The sequence below is a fragment of the Haemaphysalis longicornis genome, unplaced genomic scaffold (assembly GCF_048455015.1).
Source record: "Haemaphysalis longicornis isolate Haplotype H1 unplaced genomic scaffold, Haemaphysalis longicornis Haplotype H1 scaffold_1, whole genome shotgun sequence".
NCBI lineage: Eukaryota > Metazoa > Arthropoda > Arachnida > Ixodida > Ixodidae > Haemaphysalis > Haemaphysalis longicornis.
Window position 1 is genome coordinate 310,558,230 of NW_027526203.1, and position 19,100 is coordinate 310,577,329.

General features: G+C 43.0%; 1 protein-coding gene and 1 long non-coding RNA gene across 2 annotated transcripts; both read right to left on the reverse strand.

Annotated features, from left to right (window-relative positions):
- Positions 1–3,074: 3,074 nt before the first annotated feature.
- Positions 3,075–5,476, reverse strand: LOC144170163 (uncharacterized). Its single transcript, XR_013322572.1, has 3 exons — positions 5,126–5,476; positions 4,917–5,039; positions 3,075–3,870 (listed from the first exon to the last, which is right to left on the reverse strand). It is a non-coding gene; the product is annotated as an uncharacterized LOC144170163 (long non-coding RNA).
- A 12,463-nt stretch (positions 5,477–17,939) lies between these two features.
- On the reverse strand, positions 17,940–18,232 carry LOC144159381 (uncharacterized). The gene has a single exon (XM_077690827.1). It carries the CDS (start codon positions 18,201–18,203, stop codon positions 17,940–17,942), a length of 264 nt encoding a protein of 87 aa, XP_077546953.1. The 5' UTR covers positions 18,204–18,232.
- Between the last annotated feature and the right edge of the window lie 868 nt (positions 18,233–19,100).

Genomic DNA, 19,100 nt, shown 5'->3' on the forward strand with positions numbered 1-19,100 from the left:
CAGGAAAAAAAATAAAAGGTTATTGTTAAGTGCCACCCTCGAGAATCCAGTGGGGGGCTTTTGAAACGTCCTTTTCGCCATCATGTCACGAACTGGCTGCCTACTGTCTGATAAATGATCAGGTTGCGAGATATTATCCTAGTATAGTACTGGTGCATTTTCATTTTCCGGGGGAAATACATTTTCAAGGCGGGCTTCCGGCAATTGAATCAGCCAATGCGTTTGTCGCTTAAAGCTACAGCTGCCCAGAATACCACTTTTATGTAGTCCACTACACCTTAACAATGACGGGCTCCCCTGGACACACTCTTAATCTGGTTCCACGTAAGATCCACTTAGTAACTGGAACTTTTTTGCAAAAAAGTTCCAGTTATATATTTGGAACCGTGTTCCACATATCCTGAAAATTAAGTGGAACAGTGCCCCACATATTTTTGCAACTAAATTATGTGGATCGGTGTTCCAAATAAAAGTATGCGGATCACTGTTCCAAATAAAAGGGTAGTTTAAGTTACTGGAACAGTGATCCATGTAAAATGATTATAGAATTTATCCGGTGCGCCGTTCCAGGTACCTTCAGACCAGCTGTTATATAAAACGGTGTTCCTATAGACATTGGGAAGCTGTCTATGGGACTCCACTTTTCCAATATTTCTGCTTTCCTGTCGGTATACACCGAGGTCATATGCCAGGCTGGCGGATGCATTGGTATCAGCAGGAAACCGGAAGCACCATTTTAACACAGCCTTGATATATGACCCGCAGTGATACCAACAATTGGAAAGCAGAAACCACCGCAGCAGTGTGGTCCCTGACAGTTCCCAACAGTTGCCTATCGGAGCACAGTTCTATATAAAAGTTGGTCTGAGGCACCTAGAGCGGCACACAGTCTTTGGCTTCACCCGCAGAATCCTGTTCTGGGTTTCAGCTGCATGTAAAAGAAACAATATACTTGCATTAAAATACGCACGAAACCAACTATTATGACTCATACACTGCTTTTCAACATACTATACAACTTTATTGGGTGTTAGTATGATACATTTCAGATTTGAATAGCTGTCTATTTTAAATTGCACAAAAAATGACCAACGTACAATGAATAAATACCATAACGATAACACTAGGCTCCAAGTGGCATTTTCACATATTCACCTTTACTCAAAAACATGGTTAATAAAGACAGTATTAGGGGCAACTGCTTCACAAATAAATAGACGTGCGCGTCTACCGCGGCACTGACACAGACATTAAACAACAGTGAGCATCAAATATGCTGTCTTAATTAGATAAACCAAGGTAATTCAAAAGCGGATTACCCATTCCCTTGCCATACTGTGTTTACGCATAACTGTTTGGGAAAATGCAGTTTGCTATTAAATTGTAGGGAAAGGCCTAAAAACAAGCCATACACGGTTGTATTGTCACAAACCTACAACAGTGCAGTGCAAGAGTTTAGGAAAACAACGCTCGAGCCAAGATTAACGATAAAACATTATGACACGAGAGGTCACATGTGGCAGTATGCCACCATTAAAACATGATTATTTAAGATAGTAGTTTCCTGACACCAGACGTAAGTGTAACATCAAGCTATTTGTAGGCAAAATAGACTTTATGAGCGTCCTGAAAAGGCCTGACTTAAGGCACGTTACTTGCCCAAAAAATTTGTAGTTGTTTAAAATAATTCATCCCAAGAAATCTCACAAAAGCCGGCGTGAATCTTATATAATTTTGCAAACCAGGTAGCTGGAAGCATGTTACACATATTAAAATTTAACAAGCAGACTAATTATATACGTCATCAATTCAAGCGGGAACAAGTCAGACATCCTTAAGAAGCAAACAAGCCAGCGTTGAATCATACAGGTGACCAGTTTTACAAAGCAGACTTGAAAGCATTTTTTCCAGCCTCAACATTTTACCTTAGGTGACATTTACAGTTGCGTGCTATAAAAACCCTCCCGTCTTGCTATCAGGGTAATTGTGACCAAAGCCCTGCTTCTGCCAAGCAAGAAATGCAGCTTTGTTCAAAGAAGAAAACTTGTTCAAGCCAAATACGCACATTTTCAATTCTTTTAGGTCATGCGTGTCAGCTCACATCTGGTACTAAAATTTATCAATGAAGGCGGAAGCCATCTGCGTAAATAATCACTGTCACTTTTGCATCAGCAACAACACTGCCATGAAAAAAAAATCTCATGAGCTACACTTGAATAATAAGGACGTTACAATGCGGTACCATGAACTACATTAACACCCTATATAGATTCAAAGGCAGCCTGCGCATTGTGCCAACGATGAAACATGATGAAACACGACTTCAGTGTTCAGTTGACATAAAACTTGCATGTGCCAGTAACTCAAACCTCTTCATCTGATTTCACCCCCTTCATGCCTTTCATCTGACCTCCTTCATGCCTTTCAAGAGATACTTTAACCTCTACCAATAATTTAAAATCCCAAGTAGAGACTCCAAATTAAATGACACCAGGCCACTGTCAAACTTCTCATGCTTTCCAAGAACTCCCTGCAAAAGTCCCAAGAACTCTCCAAAGGCACACAACCATATGAACATGATGACACGATGAAAAAGAGACATATGCGGCGAAGAGGATGACCACATCCTGAAGTGACAATGCAGGCGGCGAATCCGTGATGTGTTTCTTGCGGGCAATATTGATGCCGCCAGTCCCTTCTCTCAGAATAACCGGGCCTCGAGAAGACTTACTGCTCACCTCATGTACCTTCAAGGAAACAAGAAAATTTTGTTACATGGTTGCTTTAAATGAGTGAGTTGCTTAGTCCCTTTCATAACAGAGTGATTGATTTAAAATCAGTGATTTCTTGGGTTTTTTCTAGGAGTGCTGCTAAAGGTGAAAGTGCGCTAAACAATATCACCACAGACAATCAATGAAATTGCCCTGATTCTGGAAAGTATCCAGAATCAGGGCAATTTAAGAAGCAAACAAGCCAGCGTTGAATCATACAGGTGACCAGTTTTACAAAGCAGACTTGAAAGCATTTTTTCCAGCCTCAACATTTTACCTTAGGTGACATTTACAGTTGCGTGCTATAAAAACCCTCCCGTCTTGCTATCAGGGTAATTGTGACCAAAGCCCTGCTTCTGCCAAGCAAGAAATGCAGCTTTGTTCAAAGAAGAAAACTTGTTCAAGCCAAATACGCACATTTTCAATTCTTTTAGGTCATGCGTGTCAGCTCACATCTGGTACTAAAATTTATCAATGAAGGCGGAAGCCATCTGCGTAAATAATCACTGTCACTTTTGCATCAGCAACAACACTGCCATGAAAAAAAAATCTCATGAGCTACACTTGAATAATAAGGACGTTACAATGCGGTACCATGAACTACATTAACACCCTATATAGATTCAAAGGCAGCCTGCGCATTGTGCCAACGATGAAACATGATGAAACACGACTTCAGTGTTCAGTTGACATAAAACTTGCATGTGCCAGTAACTCAAACCTCTTCATCTGATTTCACCCCCTTCATGCCTTTCATCTGACCTCCTTCATGCCTTTCAAGAGATACTTTAACCTCTACCAATAATTTAAAATCCCAAGTAGAGACTCCAAATTAAATGACACCAGGCCACTGTCAAACTTCTCATGCTTTCCAAGAACTCCCTGCAAAAGTCCCAAGAACTCTCCAAAGGCACACAACCATATGAACATGATGACACGATGAAAAAGAGACATATGCGGCGAAGAGGATGACCACATCCTGAAGTGACAATGCAGGCGGCGAATCCGTGATGTGTTTCTTGCGGGCAATATTGATGCCGCCAGTCCCTTCTCTCAGAATAACCGGGCCTCGAGAAGACTTACTGCTCACCTCATGTACCTTCAAGGAAACAAGAAAATTTTGTTACATGGTTGCTTTAAATGAGTGAGTTGCTTAGTCCCTTTCATAACAGAGTGATTGATTTAAAATCAGTGATTTCTTGGGTTTTTTCTAGGAGTGCTGCTAAAGGTGAAAGTGCGCTAAACAATATCACCACAGACAATCAATGAAATTGCCCTGATTCTGGAAAGTATCCAACTTTGCTGCCTCGGTATCCTGAATATAAGGTTTTTTTTTATCCTTGAGAGGTTTCGTTTATTAATCAAATAATAATTACTATAATCACCTTTCGGCCTTATATTTTACACACCTTCTCTCTGCATAAAATGTTCTCTGTACTGTATAATGTGCTCCCTAGAATGCTGTAGTGAAACTGGCTTATTATAACTTACAGCTAAACGATGTTTCTACCACAAAGAAATAAATGGCCAGTCATAGGAAATCATAAATATCGCACTGTGGCAAACATTTTTTGTAGTTCCACCTAAAATATTTCCCTCTCGATATGTATTACCTCCATGCTTCGTAGTGGTATGAGGCAGAAGTTCAGCTGACTAATGCTGAACTAGGCTGTTGCACAATTTTCTTATAAATCGCAACTATAGCACATTTTCTTGCAGACGTCACTTTCTGTGCTCTAAACAATTCCCTTAAAAAAATTACCCCTTATTTAACCACCTGTCAAAATCGAATGCCAGCATTACTCATGCTACGCCTGTATTTGGGAGTATTATTGGTGCTACGGGCGTATTAAAAGCGGGAAATTTAAATCGTCAGTTGCCACCGTATTGTTGTAGCAGCAACCACGTTGGGCGTGTCCGTGGTGCTGGCAAATCACAACAACTCTCAAGGTGTAAAAGCTAAATATTTACAAAACTAAAATACAAAATAGTGTTTTTTTTTGGCCACTGTTGGAGTATCCGTAATAGGCGGAATGTGAACACAATGGCCAATATTGGCGTTCACGATAACTTCTTAACACTGAGATTTTATTAGGACGAACAGACCCAGAAATTGAGTCTCGCAAAAACAAAATGCCAGCTTACCCAACCAAAATTAAGACCCGGGTGTTTCTGCCAGGGCCGTCTCAAAGTGCACTTCCAGAAAAGTTTCGCTAACGTGTTCCGAAAAGCTCCTACTGTCACCTTGAGCCACAGGCCAAGCTGTCACTGAAAAGAAGTTTGAAACCATTAGTTATAAAGAAACTACCTAAAAACGCGCCATGAAAGACCCAAAAATGGCAGTGCGTACTTACTTGTAGAACGCAATGATTTCATCCCGTGCAAGAGCTTTAATGTGTTGCCCTCTGATGATACACTTCCAAGAAGGGGTCCAAATACAATTAAAATGGCCATATGCATTACTTGTACCACTGTTTTAGGTCTATCTTCGCCCTATTGCCTAGAAAATAAACAGTACAAAAATATCAGAGAATAAATTTATGCCTTGCTTTACCCAGGGAGCACGAGAAAATATTGAACAATGTCTGATTCGTTCCACGAAAGTATGTCTTTTTTACAGCGGAAGCCCTGGTAATCTTTTCTCGCTAAACAATTGGAGATATGAAAATATTTGAACATACTTTAAGCTCACCTGTCCTTGGTCTATGCGAACTGGTGAATATCTCCACAATATGCACAACTCAAAAAGTACTCTTTTGTGGCTTATAAGCTCCAGAGGGCATTCATAATCCGCCACACTCTCCCCGACGACCCTTCAGCATGCCAAATATGTCTTCAGCCAGTGAATGCCACAGCCATGACTTCGCAGGAGCATGTAAAGAAAGGAAATAATTTGTTTTATTTTTATTTTTTTTTTTTTTTTTTGCAGAGGAACAAAAACATTTGTCACAACCTATCAGTGGAGGGCCAAATGTCTCCACAGTCAGCCATATACTCTTTCTGAGCAGGTCATACAGTATGAATACAGAATGTACCAATCTGCTTTTGCAGTGTAATTTCTACGTTCAAAGGCGAACAGAAATGGATTAATGTTTGGTGCACATCATGATGCAACAACTTTGCACCAGAGCGTTTTGAAAATTATTCCAACTCTCGAGCTGCCACTGACATTGATAGCATAAAATGGCAGGAATGGATTATTTTTAAACTTACTTTGTGACGTTAAAACTTCTAATAGTGCACACGTGAGTTTTATGGGTAATTATTCAGAGGTCTCAGGTTACCACTGACATTGACAGCATAGAAACGGCACCACACTTTCTGCGTGTTTCCACCTGCCTTCCCATCCACAAAAGGAACGTTTTGTTACTACGCTACTGCTCAGACAACCACTTTCTCTTGCATTTCACTACACGTCAGGGAGCCAATTAACGTTGACTAGTGTAAATAGACCATCTGAATTCATCGAAGGCATTGGAAGAAACAAGGAGCAACTACACACACAGCACAGATAAACGTAAGCAGTGCTGCTGCCAACGCCTTGAACGCACATCAACATTAGGCGGAGTAGCGTATGGCTCTCAGAAGACCAACACAACGCAATTAACACGGAAGTTTGAAAATACCGATAAGTCTGAAGACAGACGCTCCGACAAACATGTGCAGTGTGTGCGCGTGAGACAATAGCGTTATAGCGTGCGACTAACCCGACAAGATTCAGTACCGCTGACAGGTATAGCAACCGTCAATATACAACTAAGCAACACCACACAATAAGGGGACATGCAGACTCGAGAAATGCGCGCACCAGCCACTTTCTAAATAGCACTAGCTAACGTACGCAGCCAGAAATGTCAAGCCGACTCCAACTTAATAACGGCCGCAAACGTTTCTCGCATCGAACAGGCAGCGGAGCGGCACGTTTATCGGACGCAGTGATGAACAAGTCAAAGAACAACAACCGTTACCAGAACATAAATAAGCAGCACTGACCTTTTTTGCGCCTCCCGGCAAAACTTCACTTTGTCGAACAGTAAATACAGCCCGAGGACATGAAGAAATCCGCAGTTTCACGCCACAACCAAACTGGTAACCGTTCCCGCCAGTCTGACCGACAGTTCATTTAGTACATCAAGCGCATAACGCGAGCAATCGAGAAAACCGCTATAGAAGGCCACTAGTGGCGCTGCATGCGGATGAACAAAAACTAGCTTCCGTAAACGTTGACACGTAGGGGCGCTGCTGTCGTTAAAAGTGTTCACGCAGTCCCGTTTTTCCCCCATCGTCGTTGTACCCGTTGCCGTCCCACTATACCACGCATCAAGGCAAGCGGCGCTGCCGTGTATTCTTTCCTTCATGCTGTCAACGCATGCGCACGGCATGCCGCACTGAAGTGGCGGTCGTTCCGTAATCGTTTCGGCCAACTTTTTCTTCCTCCGTGCCTTCGGCGATGCACGCCGTGGACAGTGACCAGTCCGCGGAAGAGATCACAAGCTCGGCACCCTTGATCGCTTATATTTGCTTCGGAAAATGGGAGTAGGCCTCTAAGCGGACGTCTACGCGGCTCTGAGGCTGGAACAAAGAGCTCAGATATTAGCCTTAACACATTAGTTCGGCTAAAGTTGTTTCTCTCCGCGGTCCGTGAGCGCGTGCGGAATATGTGCATAAACTTTGATGACAGCTTTATTTCGTTCTTTGCAGTGAAAACGAAACGATGCTTCTTTATTGACTGCGTTCTCTTGACAAGTCTTTCCAATACCAATAATATATACTGCGACGCTCTTTGATACCCACGTTATAGAAAACTACTTCCGCGTAGTGAATCCAGTGTGATTACTCGCTAATTTGCGAGTAATAATACATCTGCCCGTTTTCCAGCAGTTTTTCTTCATGAACACCAATAGTGCAGGAAAAGAGCAACGGGGGGACCAGCAGGAGAAGGCAGGTCATTCGGTGAACTTGAATTACTACGGCAAGTAACAACATTAGGGTAACACGGCGAATTTTCGCGATACAGCAATGCGTAATTTGAAATAAGAATGCCATTTCAGTATAAATATATAGAATGTAAGGCAGATGCCGCGGGGTAGATTTAGTTCTCCGGATTTCGTGTCATTCTCCTCCTACAAAGAGGCTTTCGTTTTTGCTTGTGAAAATTACTAGCCGGGACGAGACAAAATACAAAAACTAACTTCTAAGCATATAACTGCATGCGTAGCATGATGTGTGTGGTGTAAAATGTGACGCAGTCGGTTACAATTATGTATGTACCCCATCACAACATAAGGAACGTGGACTAAGTACCATTGAGCGCGTATTACAAGACAGCGAGATGATGACTGAGTGTTGAACAAAAACTGCCGTTTCTGCGAAGCTTTGTAAACCAAATGCATAAAATGTAATGGCCTCAACAAGTATTTCGTGATGAAGATGTTCACAAAAGCACCACGAATTCTTCAGCGCTATAGCAGCTATGGCTTTGCCCGAACGGCATATGGGGAAAGGGAAGACGTTTAGTCCTTCTCAAATTGAAGTCACTGGTGATTTTGTACTTGACGCCTCAAATTAGAAAAATACGATGTTCACGAAAGCGGTTTGGTTGCCGCAGAACACCTGGAAATGGGTTCCTGCAATTTCTTCTTTTGCCTAAGATATCCTCCTCTCGACATTTTTAATGCTTTGTACGGCGTTGACAAAAAAGTGGGATTTCGTTTTCTGTCAGAGGACATCACTAAAACTACAGCTTAGCCGTATTATGAAAGTTAACTGCTGCAAGGCAGTTTCATAGATGTCGGCGAAGTTCATTAGATTTTATGTGCGGTGTGCGCGTGTATATTAAACGCGCACGTGCATCTTGTGTCAAGAAGCACCTAATATATATGCGGTTCATTGTTCCAGTTGATGCATGAAAGAGTGCATACTTCACTGCCGTGCACGAGTTATGTGGAACAAGACACGAGCAAAAAATATACAAACGCACTCTCCCCAACCGTTTACTGGGACATAAGTGGAACAGTAACCGGAACCGCCGACTTCGCATGACCCCATTTCTTCGGTTCCAGATAAAAACCACGAACATAAAGAAAACAAGCTGAGGGTTCCAGATAAGATCCACCTATATGCCTCGTTCCAGTTATTCTTTCGTTCGGATCCACATAAAATATATGGATCACCCTTTTTAACTGGAACTTATATGGAACCAGATTAAGAGTGCAGTCGACACCCCAATGTATACACAATGCTGAAAAATAAAATTTTCAATAATTTATATTGGTTAATTTTGTTTACAACGAACAAATTTCGAATATATGTCCACCGCTTCCACCGCTAAAATCCTAGTCTGGATCAATACACTGTAAGCTCAACTTCAATGTTATGGGACCTTTGTGAGCCGCCGCTAACACTGCCTTGATGTAAGGCAAGTTAAGAAATGTACTGTTGAACCTCGATTTAACCAAGTCACCGGGGCCCGCGAAAAATTTCGTTAAATCGGGAAATTCCTAAAATCGAGAGAACGACAAATTTATTACCTAGTGAGAAAGCTTGTGATCTTCGTCTGCGCACTTCGTGAATAGCGTTAGCGCACACTTCTCGTAGCTGGCCACTGAAATCAAAGCGTCCTCGCCACCCTCGTGCGCCCCAGAAAACCGCCTCAGATGGTCGACGGGGTCCATCACGTACCTGGCTTTGTGTGGGCATGGGAGCTTCGGCAGCGCCCGGATCATTCGTGTCTTCAGACTCCTTTTGTGAGTCAGAAACAAGCTGCACTATCTCCTTGTCGTCGAGCACTTCTGTTGTGTCAGTGTCCGCGTCTGCGTCGGCGTTCACGAAGTCGTTGAAGTTCTGACCTGCGTCCACCTCGTCACGCCGACGAAGCTCTTCCCAACTGGGTGATGCCTCGTCCTGCTCGTGTTGCGGGCTTGTGGAGCCCGGCGCAGCCTCGGAAGTAGGAGTGTGGAAGCTCCCTTGCAAGTGTGGAGACAGTATGCTACCGCTCCTGCGCTGGCAGCACACTGCCAGACATTCTAGTTGCCATAAATTTGAAAAAGCCTCTTCTTCTATGCATTTTTTCTCAGATTTATTCGTTTAATCGGGTTTGGTGGTGAAGTTTGTTTCGTTATTTCGAGTTCATAAAAGCATTAAGCCTATGGGCAACTGCGGCGGGAATCCTGATTTCTTCGTTGAATCGGAAATTCGTAAAATTGGGTTTCGTAAAATCGAGTTTCAACTGTATAAAGAACACTGCCTAATATATGTCACGGTGGCTTCAGTTTAACCCCTAAAAAAACGATACACTCACGACGAAGTTCGCCTCGAGCGGGTTCTATTCCTTGGAAGGAGTACCCAAGACTCTCTCAATACATGACTAGCGCTGGTGTTCATGCAAGTTACAGTCTCTACAAAGAAAGCTACCTACATGGGCTTTTATTTCCTCCCCCATCGCTCGCCGTGTCACCCCGAAAGATGTGGCTTTGCTAACGTGCATTCATGATGAGCTACGCAGTCGCGCATTTCTCTCGGAAGATTTTTTGCAGATGCTGCTCAACTTACAATTACTGGTTCATTCTTCGAAGAGCGTTGGTAAACTGGCGTGAGCGCAAGGCGCAAGTAAGAAAGCGCGGCAAGCGCGGCAAAGGAAACCCGTTGTAGTTGTTTCGCAGCGCGCAAATACACTCTCGATCTCGCGGCCACCACGCGGAGAAGTCTGAAAGTGGCCGCTGACGTGGTTGGCATCCATACGTAAAGAGGGCGCGCTCGAACTTTCACTATACCCACTGTATCCTTCTGGCTTACCCTGCTTCTGCAGTAATGTGCGGGGCCCGGCGACGCTCCCTAGATTAACATCCCTGCCCGAGGGACGCTAACTATCCCTGCAGAGGGGGAATTACGCGCTTCCGTTGGTCGCTGTCCTGTTAAAAGCAGCTGTAGGAGACGTCTATAGTATTGCGTTTTTTTTTTTTACAGAAAACAGACTAAAATACTCGGGTATTTGGTGTCGGAATTGACGGACTAAAGGCCCTATTCTCGACTGCACAAACTGCCGGCAATTCGTCATGTTTTTTTCTTGCGCAAACACGACGTAAGCAATCAGTGACGTGCTGCACCTATATGCAGTGTAATTTGACGATTCACTCATAAAGTTCGCAATCAAGGTATCAAATATTGCTCAAGAAAGATATAAAATGACTTGGCATGTACTATAAAAATTAAGACGGTAGCTAAGGCTGACAAGAAAAACATTTCTGCAGGTCAAAATTGGCGCCAACACCGCAAGGTGATCGACTAACGTTGATCCAAAAGTGAGCGAAAGGCGGATGTCGAGCTAAAGAACATTACACAATTTTTTACCGTATCGATTTATTTCTTTCAATCGCTTTTAGTAACATAGTTGGGCTCTCCGCTTCAATGCGTCGATTGTGTGAAACATAAGAGCAGCAAAGCGCTACGCCAGATAACCGCGGAGCGCACCAATGTCGCCGATTCACCCATTCCTCAAGTTAGACTTCAATCTACGCTGTAATAAACAAACGAGTCATTTTTCTTTGTTATTTTTCTCTTGACTTCGATCATGTGACCCACCAGCTTACTAGGAGGCGCATGGACAAATACCATGGATCGGGTTCTGTTTGTCATGGGGAGACTTGTACTGCCCTCTTATGTTGCCGTTACGCCAAACAAATAATTTTTATCTTATTGCCAAACATAAAAGCAAACTACGGTACGTTATTTGTATGCTCCCTGATGGCTGACTTGGAAACAGTCGTAACTATTAATTCTTTCGGCAGAAGACATGCTTTAACCCGCGGGTAATACGAAACTGCGCCTGCTGCAAATTCGCGGACATTTCGCGGCGCCGAAAGCCGGGGCAATTTTTTGCCCTATTTTGCTTGTATTTTGCGACAAATACAGCCGCCATTTTTAAGCGGTTACGTAACATTACGTCACTTTTACGCAGGCCGAAGTTGCCAAAGTGTCACGTAATCGTTCGCGCTAACTGTTTAAATTACGTCACACCTTCTCAGCCAATCACAGAGAGGGTGTGTATTACAAGCAGTATTGTTGTTAAAGAGCAAAGACAGGCTTACGTTGTCATGTCTGGTGCATTTAGTCTAGTTTTTCATTGCCGGCCAAGAATTATGCGCTTTCAGTAAAGAGAAATAAGGCAAACTTTAGAACTATTGCCCGTAAACGTCATTAAACGTCAAAATGACGACAGCACACACAACCGCTTTGTCAACCGGAAGCAAGTGACCATAATTGATAGCCAATAAGTAAAGACTTCCGGCAAATTGCCGGCAAACATGGCGAATTGTCGGCAGTTTGTGCAGTCGAGAATAGGGCCCTAACACGCATAAACAACAAAATGGCGGCGCCCACAAACCGTCGCAGTGTAAAAAAATGTCACGGAAGGCGAACGGACCAATGATCAGGCGGCAGCACCGAATAATAGCAGAAAAGAGTGCCGATACTCTGGACCCTTTTCTCGGGACACTAGCCGTGCGCATACCGCAACTATATAGTTAAGCGGTCGTAGATCTCCCCACCCGGAGCTATGATAATTCTCTATTGGGGCCCTAAAATATCGCTCTATTTGGCACAGCGAAATACGCGATTGTGAAGGTTGCCCCAGAAGCAGCATGGCAAGAGCTCTCAATGGAAACGTTCCAAGCTCGGATACTAGCGCACCTAGTTTTCATGAATCAGAGTTATTGAAAAAAGGATGACAATTTCTCACAAAAGTTCTTCACACTAGGTTGTAGAAGTCTTAATCCCCAACTTCCGCTTTTCCTATTCACGTTGTATTCTATTTTTCTTCACTTGAGTGTCCAAGATTCTGAATACTATCAGTTTTGTAGACGAAAGGGCAAGTGGCAATCAGGTGCGTCCAGCACATTACGCCTGTTTTCTCTAGGTCGGTGAAGAAGCAGGTGCGAATGGTTAAAAAGGTAGGTTAGAAGCAACGTATAGGTCTTCATCGTTGCGTAAATTGATGGAAATCACAAATGATGGGTTTAAAGAATTATGAGGCGCTCACAGGGCTATATCTGACACATTGAGTAAAAAACGCATTATGAGGGGCTTCTAATGTGTCCGATAAGTATGTTAAGGAAGATTATACAGCAAGATTGTACCTTTTAATTCAACACAGGCTAATTAAATGTTTATTGAATTCTTTGCTCAAAACTTCATGTGAATTCCCAGGAACCGCCTGTTTCTGTAGCTTTCTTTGCAGTGTATTTTTCGTTTAGAAACTGAAAAGTTCACATATGAAATGCAAGATTATGCTTGAAGGTTTTACGAAACCAGATATTGTTTTCTGTTCTATTTCAAAACCATATTGTCCACTGGTTCAGTTTCTCATTGATGGACTGAAAGCAAACTTGCAAATATTTATTTGCATCATATGTACAGCTCCGTTTAACAAATAGGGACGTTATAACGGGGAAGGTACGGGTTGAAACTGCATATCTGTATGGATGATTCATGGCGTCGCATTCACTTCGAAGGCTTCAGTGAAGTTCTGTTACCTAGAACAGGGAAGCCAAAAAAACATTGAATAAAATCAGTCAGGTGTCTTTCACGTGCACGTAATAATGCAAGTATCAATTTTGCGAAAATAGTAGTACAGCCCAAATTTTCGTCCCCATACTTGCTATCCCAAATATTTTGCGATTTAGGTACGAAGTTGTCGGCAGGAGCGTCCCAAATTCTACTTCTAAGAAACGAAGCTTAGTTTTCTTGATGCTTTTCCCCTATAACAGCTTTCAAAACATTAATGCACGATCAGAGGCTTCGAAAGTGTTTCGAAGGTAGAGTGGAGAAGGGGTGGGGGTGGGGGCTCAAGAAGATCTCTTATGATGTTGATGATCATAATGGCGACGATGATGGTTGTGATGGTAAATATTATAATGATGATGATGCTTGTTTAAGCTCCAGGGAACATTTTTTTCGTTTCTCATTTTTCTGACGCTCCATTTTATGTGCTGCCGTGCTGCTGTGCTGCTGAGCACGAGGACGCAGGTTCAATTCCCGGCCGCGGCGGCCGCTTTTCTGATGGAGGCCAAAAGCAAAAACACCCGTCTGAACGAGATTTCGGCGCAAGTAAAAGACCCCCGGGTCGTTCAAATTAATCCGCAACCCTCCACTACGGCGCGCCTCATCGCCTGCGTTGCGTCGGCGCGTTAAACCCTACACTCAAATCACTTTTATGCAAGCGATGCGAGCCAACCTTCCGCATTTCCCTTTTGCATCTTGCGGTTGTAGAAATCACAGTGCGCTTTATTCCGGTGTTAGAATAGTTTTTCCACCGAGGTCATCACTGTCTTTTCGAACTGACTCTTTATTCAAATGTCATTGATTTTCATTAACAGCCTTTAACCAAATCAAACATTCTATATAACGAAATAATTAAGGCTACCTTTTTGTTTCGTTAGGGAAGAGATTTCGTACTGTCGCGTGGCACTAGAAATGCACTTGCTAGCTTCCTCAGGCGTACAACCGACATGGGAAAGAGCTACTTTGCATACCTTTACCAGAAAAAACAATAATCTAGTGATAGAAATGCGTCTGCATCACGTCACCAGAAGAAAAGAAACAAAGCGAGTGGGGTCATCGAATGACGAGAAGCCTTAGCACACTGGAAGTGTAGTCTGGAGAATGACTCAGTCGTATTGAGGCTCCGGCTCTGGACTTCTCCAGCTAGTCTATTTTTGTGTGTTGGGGCCGTGACCTGTACATCGCGCCAAGAACAAACGGTCTGAACCCCGTCTTTTTGACAGCACGGATGCTTGAAAAATGCAGGAAAGGCGGGCAGAAAGGAAGCCCTAGCAGTCATTCCTTCATTTTATGTTTTTTTTCCTTTGTGGTTTTTGTAACATCATTGATAAGACTAAAGGGGAATGTTAGGTGAATATGAAGCGCATTAACCTAAGCTTTATGTCATTGCTTTTGACGGCAACGTTTCCGGTTGATTTTCAATGGACGCTCCATATGTCTGATGACCATCCACGTCGAACAAAGCTATCAGGTTTTATCACTGACAATATAATTTTCTGCCAACCTTCCAAGCTGAAGAGCACATCCAAGTATAACTTATAGCAATAAAAAACGCAGCCGCGCCTTCCCTATTCTTTCTTTTTTTTCTCATGCGAATAAGAGGATAGTCCTTTCCGCCCATTTAATGACTCCTTCTCTCCTCGATGCCACACAGCCACCGCTTTAAGACCACTAGAAAAATCCCTCACTTCTGACCTTCGTCGCCAATTGGGAGTGGCCGAGTTCAGTCTGTGATTCATTGAAACATACAGGGTGCTGAAACAAAAAAATTCTTTGGTGGGATTCTGATGAGGGCGAATTATTTCGTTCGGGAGTTCAGTTTCGGGTGAGTTAAATTAATTACCGAATCAATTCGCTAGCATTGAGCCTGTTTTATAACCACTTCTATAAGTTTATGTGCGAATCAAATGCAAAGAAAATAAATTAGGAGCATCAGCTTCCCGGGCCGCGGGTGTAAGGAGACGCAGTAGGAGCATGTCGCCTACCAGGCGCTTCAGCGCCTTCGGCATCGAGCTGTCGTTCACGCCTGCCACAAGATAATGCTATCTGCACCCATATAACACTAAAGTGGTTATCAAACGAATTATCCGATTGTGTTAAATTCTCGTCCATAAAATTGTTCGCGGATGACTGAGTAATTTATAACAAAATTTCTAACTCCTCTGCCGTTCAAAATCTTCAAAATGACCTTAACAGCATTAGTATTTGGTGCAATAACTGGTGTATGCAAGTAAACGTTTGAAAGTGCAAAAGTATGCTAATACCTCGCCCGACTGATAAAACAAATGCTTGCCGGTATTTCCTTGATAACATTCCCTTGCTCTCTGCTCATTGCTATAAGTACCTAGGGGTTCACATTTCTAACGACCTTTCTAGGAATACCCACATAGAATACGTTTTAAACTATGCTAACCGCATGCTGGGCTATGCCGCAATTTTTCAACCGTTTCTACCTTTCTTCAACTTACCCTGTACAAAACACTTGTTCGTTCCAAATTAGAGTACGCATGCGCATTATGGGAGCCTGGTCAGGTCACGCTCAGCCATTGTCTAGAATCAATTCAAAATGGGGCCGCTCGCTTCATCTTACTGCCAGTGTTACGTCAGTGAAAAAAAACTGTTAACCTGCCTGACCTGTCAGTGCGGCGCAAATGTTCTCGTCTATGTTTATTGCACAAAATATATCACCATAACCCTACATTAAAAGAACAACTTATGACCCCGCCTCGCTATATCTCATCTCGAACGGACCATAGTTGCAAAGACAGCTTGCCTTTTTGTCGTACTAACTTATATAATGATTCATTTATTCCTAAAACAAGTGTACAATGGAACCACCTACCCGCCGCCATCGCCTCTATTACCAATACAACCCTTTTCAAAACTGCTGTACATAACACCTATTGTTCCAAGAATGTCATGGAAAATTGTGTATTATTTTGCTGTTGTGTAAATAGTGTACGTTCATTTGAACCATTCCAATGTTGTAAAAAATGCGCATTCTCCTCTCTTGTGTTTCACCACTCCTTTCTGTTGTGTCCTATACGCCCTGAAAGTATCTGTAATAAATAAATAAATAAATAAATAAATAAATAAATAAATAAATAAATAAATAAATAAATAAATAAATAAATAAATAAACCGCAACACAACCTCCATGTAGAAAGCCTGCCACACACACACACGCACGGCGACTACAGGCTGTGTTCCCAAGAAGTGATGCCTCCAAGCAAGACACCACAGAATGTAGAGAAGGTAAGCCGCGAAGAAGGTCATGACAACGTGAGACAGTCTTGTACGCAACATGTTATTGATGCAGACGGGCTAAGGTTGGGCGCCAGGAAGTGGGCTATTGCAACCGTATGAAGGGGAAAAACTCTGTATTATAATTTGTTACGGTGCGTTTCGTCCAATTCGAATGAAAAAAAAACCTATTTTGATCAAAATTTATAAATACCTGGTGGGTAGATTTTTTCTTAGCGAAAGACGCGAAAAACTTACTATGAATGCATAAATTTGGGACATGTGGGTCCTATCATTTGGTAACAGCGTAATGGCCTAAACTTTTAAAATTTAAACTTGACATAGACCACGTTGTCTTGCTTGAAGCAGCCTGCTTGCCCGAATAAGAACTCGCAGAGTTTTATTTCTTTTGTTTAGGAACGTGCACCAATCGTGCCAAATATCTTGGTACTCTGGTACCCTCCCCAGTTCTTAGTCCTAATTTGATCGGGAATGTATTCGAGCCTGGTTTGTTTTTTTATGCGTTGGCAGCTTTCTGGTGCACAAGTGTTACTCCTAGCAGTCCCTGGGTCGATGGGCCGACCGAAACTTTTGCCAAGGTAACCAATAAGACCAGAAAGTTCCGCCTTATATGTCATCACCGGATACAGCAGCTGTATGCCGATGTTTTATGTAGTGACAGGTAGTTTCCAAGCGTTCAATATTTCAGTATACCTACTGAATGCAGCCCATCTTATGTAGGTTCTGTGTTCAGTTTCCTTCTGATGATTTTGATCTGCTCTGATAACTTCGCGAAGATAGTTATAATTTCTTGCTTGTTCGGGTATTTCATTACCTACCTTGAAGGGTGCTTTTGCATGTTTACTGCCACATACAAACATGATTACGAGAATTTTTGTGCATTTTGGTATTAGAGCGGTGAGAGTAAACATCTACGTACTCTTCAATGGTCATGTAGCTATCTATACACGACCGCAGTTATTTAAAAAAAAACTTTTTATACCAGTATTAAATCGAAGCTGTTAGCCTTTCGTAGGTCGGAAAACTTCGTGTCGTGAACAACAACAACAACAAAAAAAACCAGGCAGCACCCATCACTTCTCGCTCAAGACACCGGCATGTGTCAGGACCCAGCATTTGTCGTAGAGAAGCCGAATGCAAGCGACAAGCCCGCCGAGAATATGAGGAACATTTCATACCCTCCCCCATCAGCATGTGTAGTGGTTTGCAACAGCTTCGCTGGACATCCCTTTCGCAGGGATCCATTTTTTCTATTATCATATTTCCCTTCGACGACAAATCCGCCGCGTCCTTAAGAATTATTTGAAGAAACGTCGTCATGCACATATAAAGAGCGTCTTTCTAGTCCTACCAATATCCGTGTCCACCGCCGTGGCCTCCGTATCCGCCTCCGTGTCCTCCACCATGCGGGACCAAATCGTATCCACCGATGATGGATCCTCCGTGGCTGACCTTGTGCACGTGGTGCACTGTGCTCACAAGAAACGAGGGCCCTGGAACGGTCTTGCTGTAGCCCCCGTGGCCGTAGCCGCCGCCGTAGCCGCCGCCGTAGCCCCCACCATGTCCAGCCAGGATGATCGCTCCATGTCCGCCACCGTAACCGCCAGCCATTACAGTCGATGTCACAGTGCAGAGTGAGAATGTGATGACCTTTGTGGGAAAAATAAAAAAAAACGTTACGGCAAAAAGTATTTCATGTAAGCTGAGCGTAAAAACAATCCACGTTTAAAATAAATGGTTTTAAGGTACACACAAATCACTGAAACGCTCAATATCAATTTTATGTTCCACTTAACAACTACTGAGCCCCTCAAAATCTGGAACAAGAAAACACATATTGCCAGTGATAAAAGAAAAAATAAGCATGTTATAGCTTGCTTAGCTGCTACTTTGGAAAGCGCTAAAATGGTCGGCATGTCTTTATTTTAGTTGTGTGTCCCGATGCTCCCGATCCCGCTGCCAGACCATTGGGCGGAAGGAATGCGAGACACGCATTTACTTTACAACGTCTGCTGTTTACGAAAATAGCAGAGATTTGCTAGTATCGGCTAGCCTGGGAGAAAGTCCCGCTGGGAAAAGGATAAAAGTCACCAGTTGTTTACCACAGCATATCTAACCTACGTTTCACATTTTAGGAAAGTAATAGCACCCCTACGCCATGGTTCAGCATCACATTTCCAAGTACGACTTTTTAGTTACATATACCAGTTTACGGGGCACAACATTCATGTTAAAATAAAACTCCTAAGTTGTGTTGTACTGGGAATGAAACCGAAACAGCTAACCGCACCGGACAAAAACGTAAACCCCTACAACGAGATTACCATGATTTGTCATTTGCCAGTGTTTCTTTAATATGCGTGCACACACCACAAAACACCGATCAATGCTTTTCGAGCGAGCAGACATCGCTTATTATATCAGCGAACCAGCAGCGAGAGCTAGATCGTTTTCGAGTAGTGCCAGCAAAAAGGCACAAGTGCCACAATAGTGTGACCCGTTGGGGGA

Coding starts and splice junctions, on each gene's coding strand:
- LOC144159381 (XM_077690827.1), bottom strand. CDS start 18,203: ATGGCTGGCGGTTACGGTGGCGGACATGGAGCGATCATCCTGGCTGGA.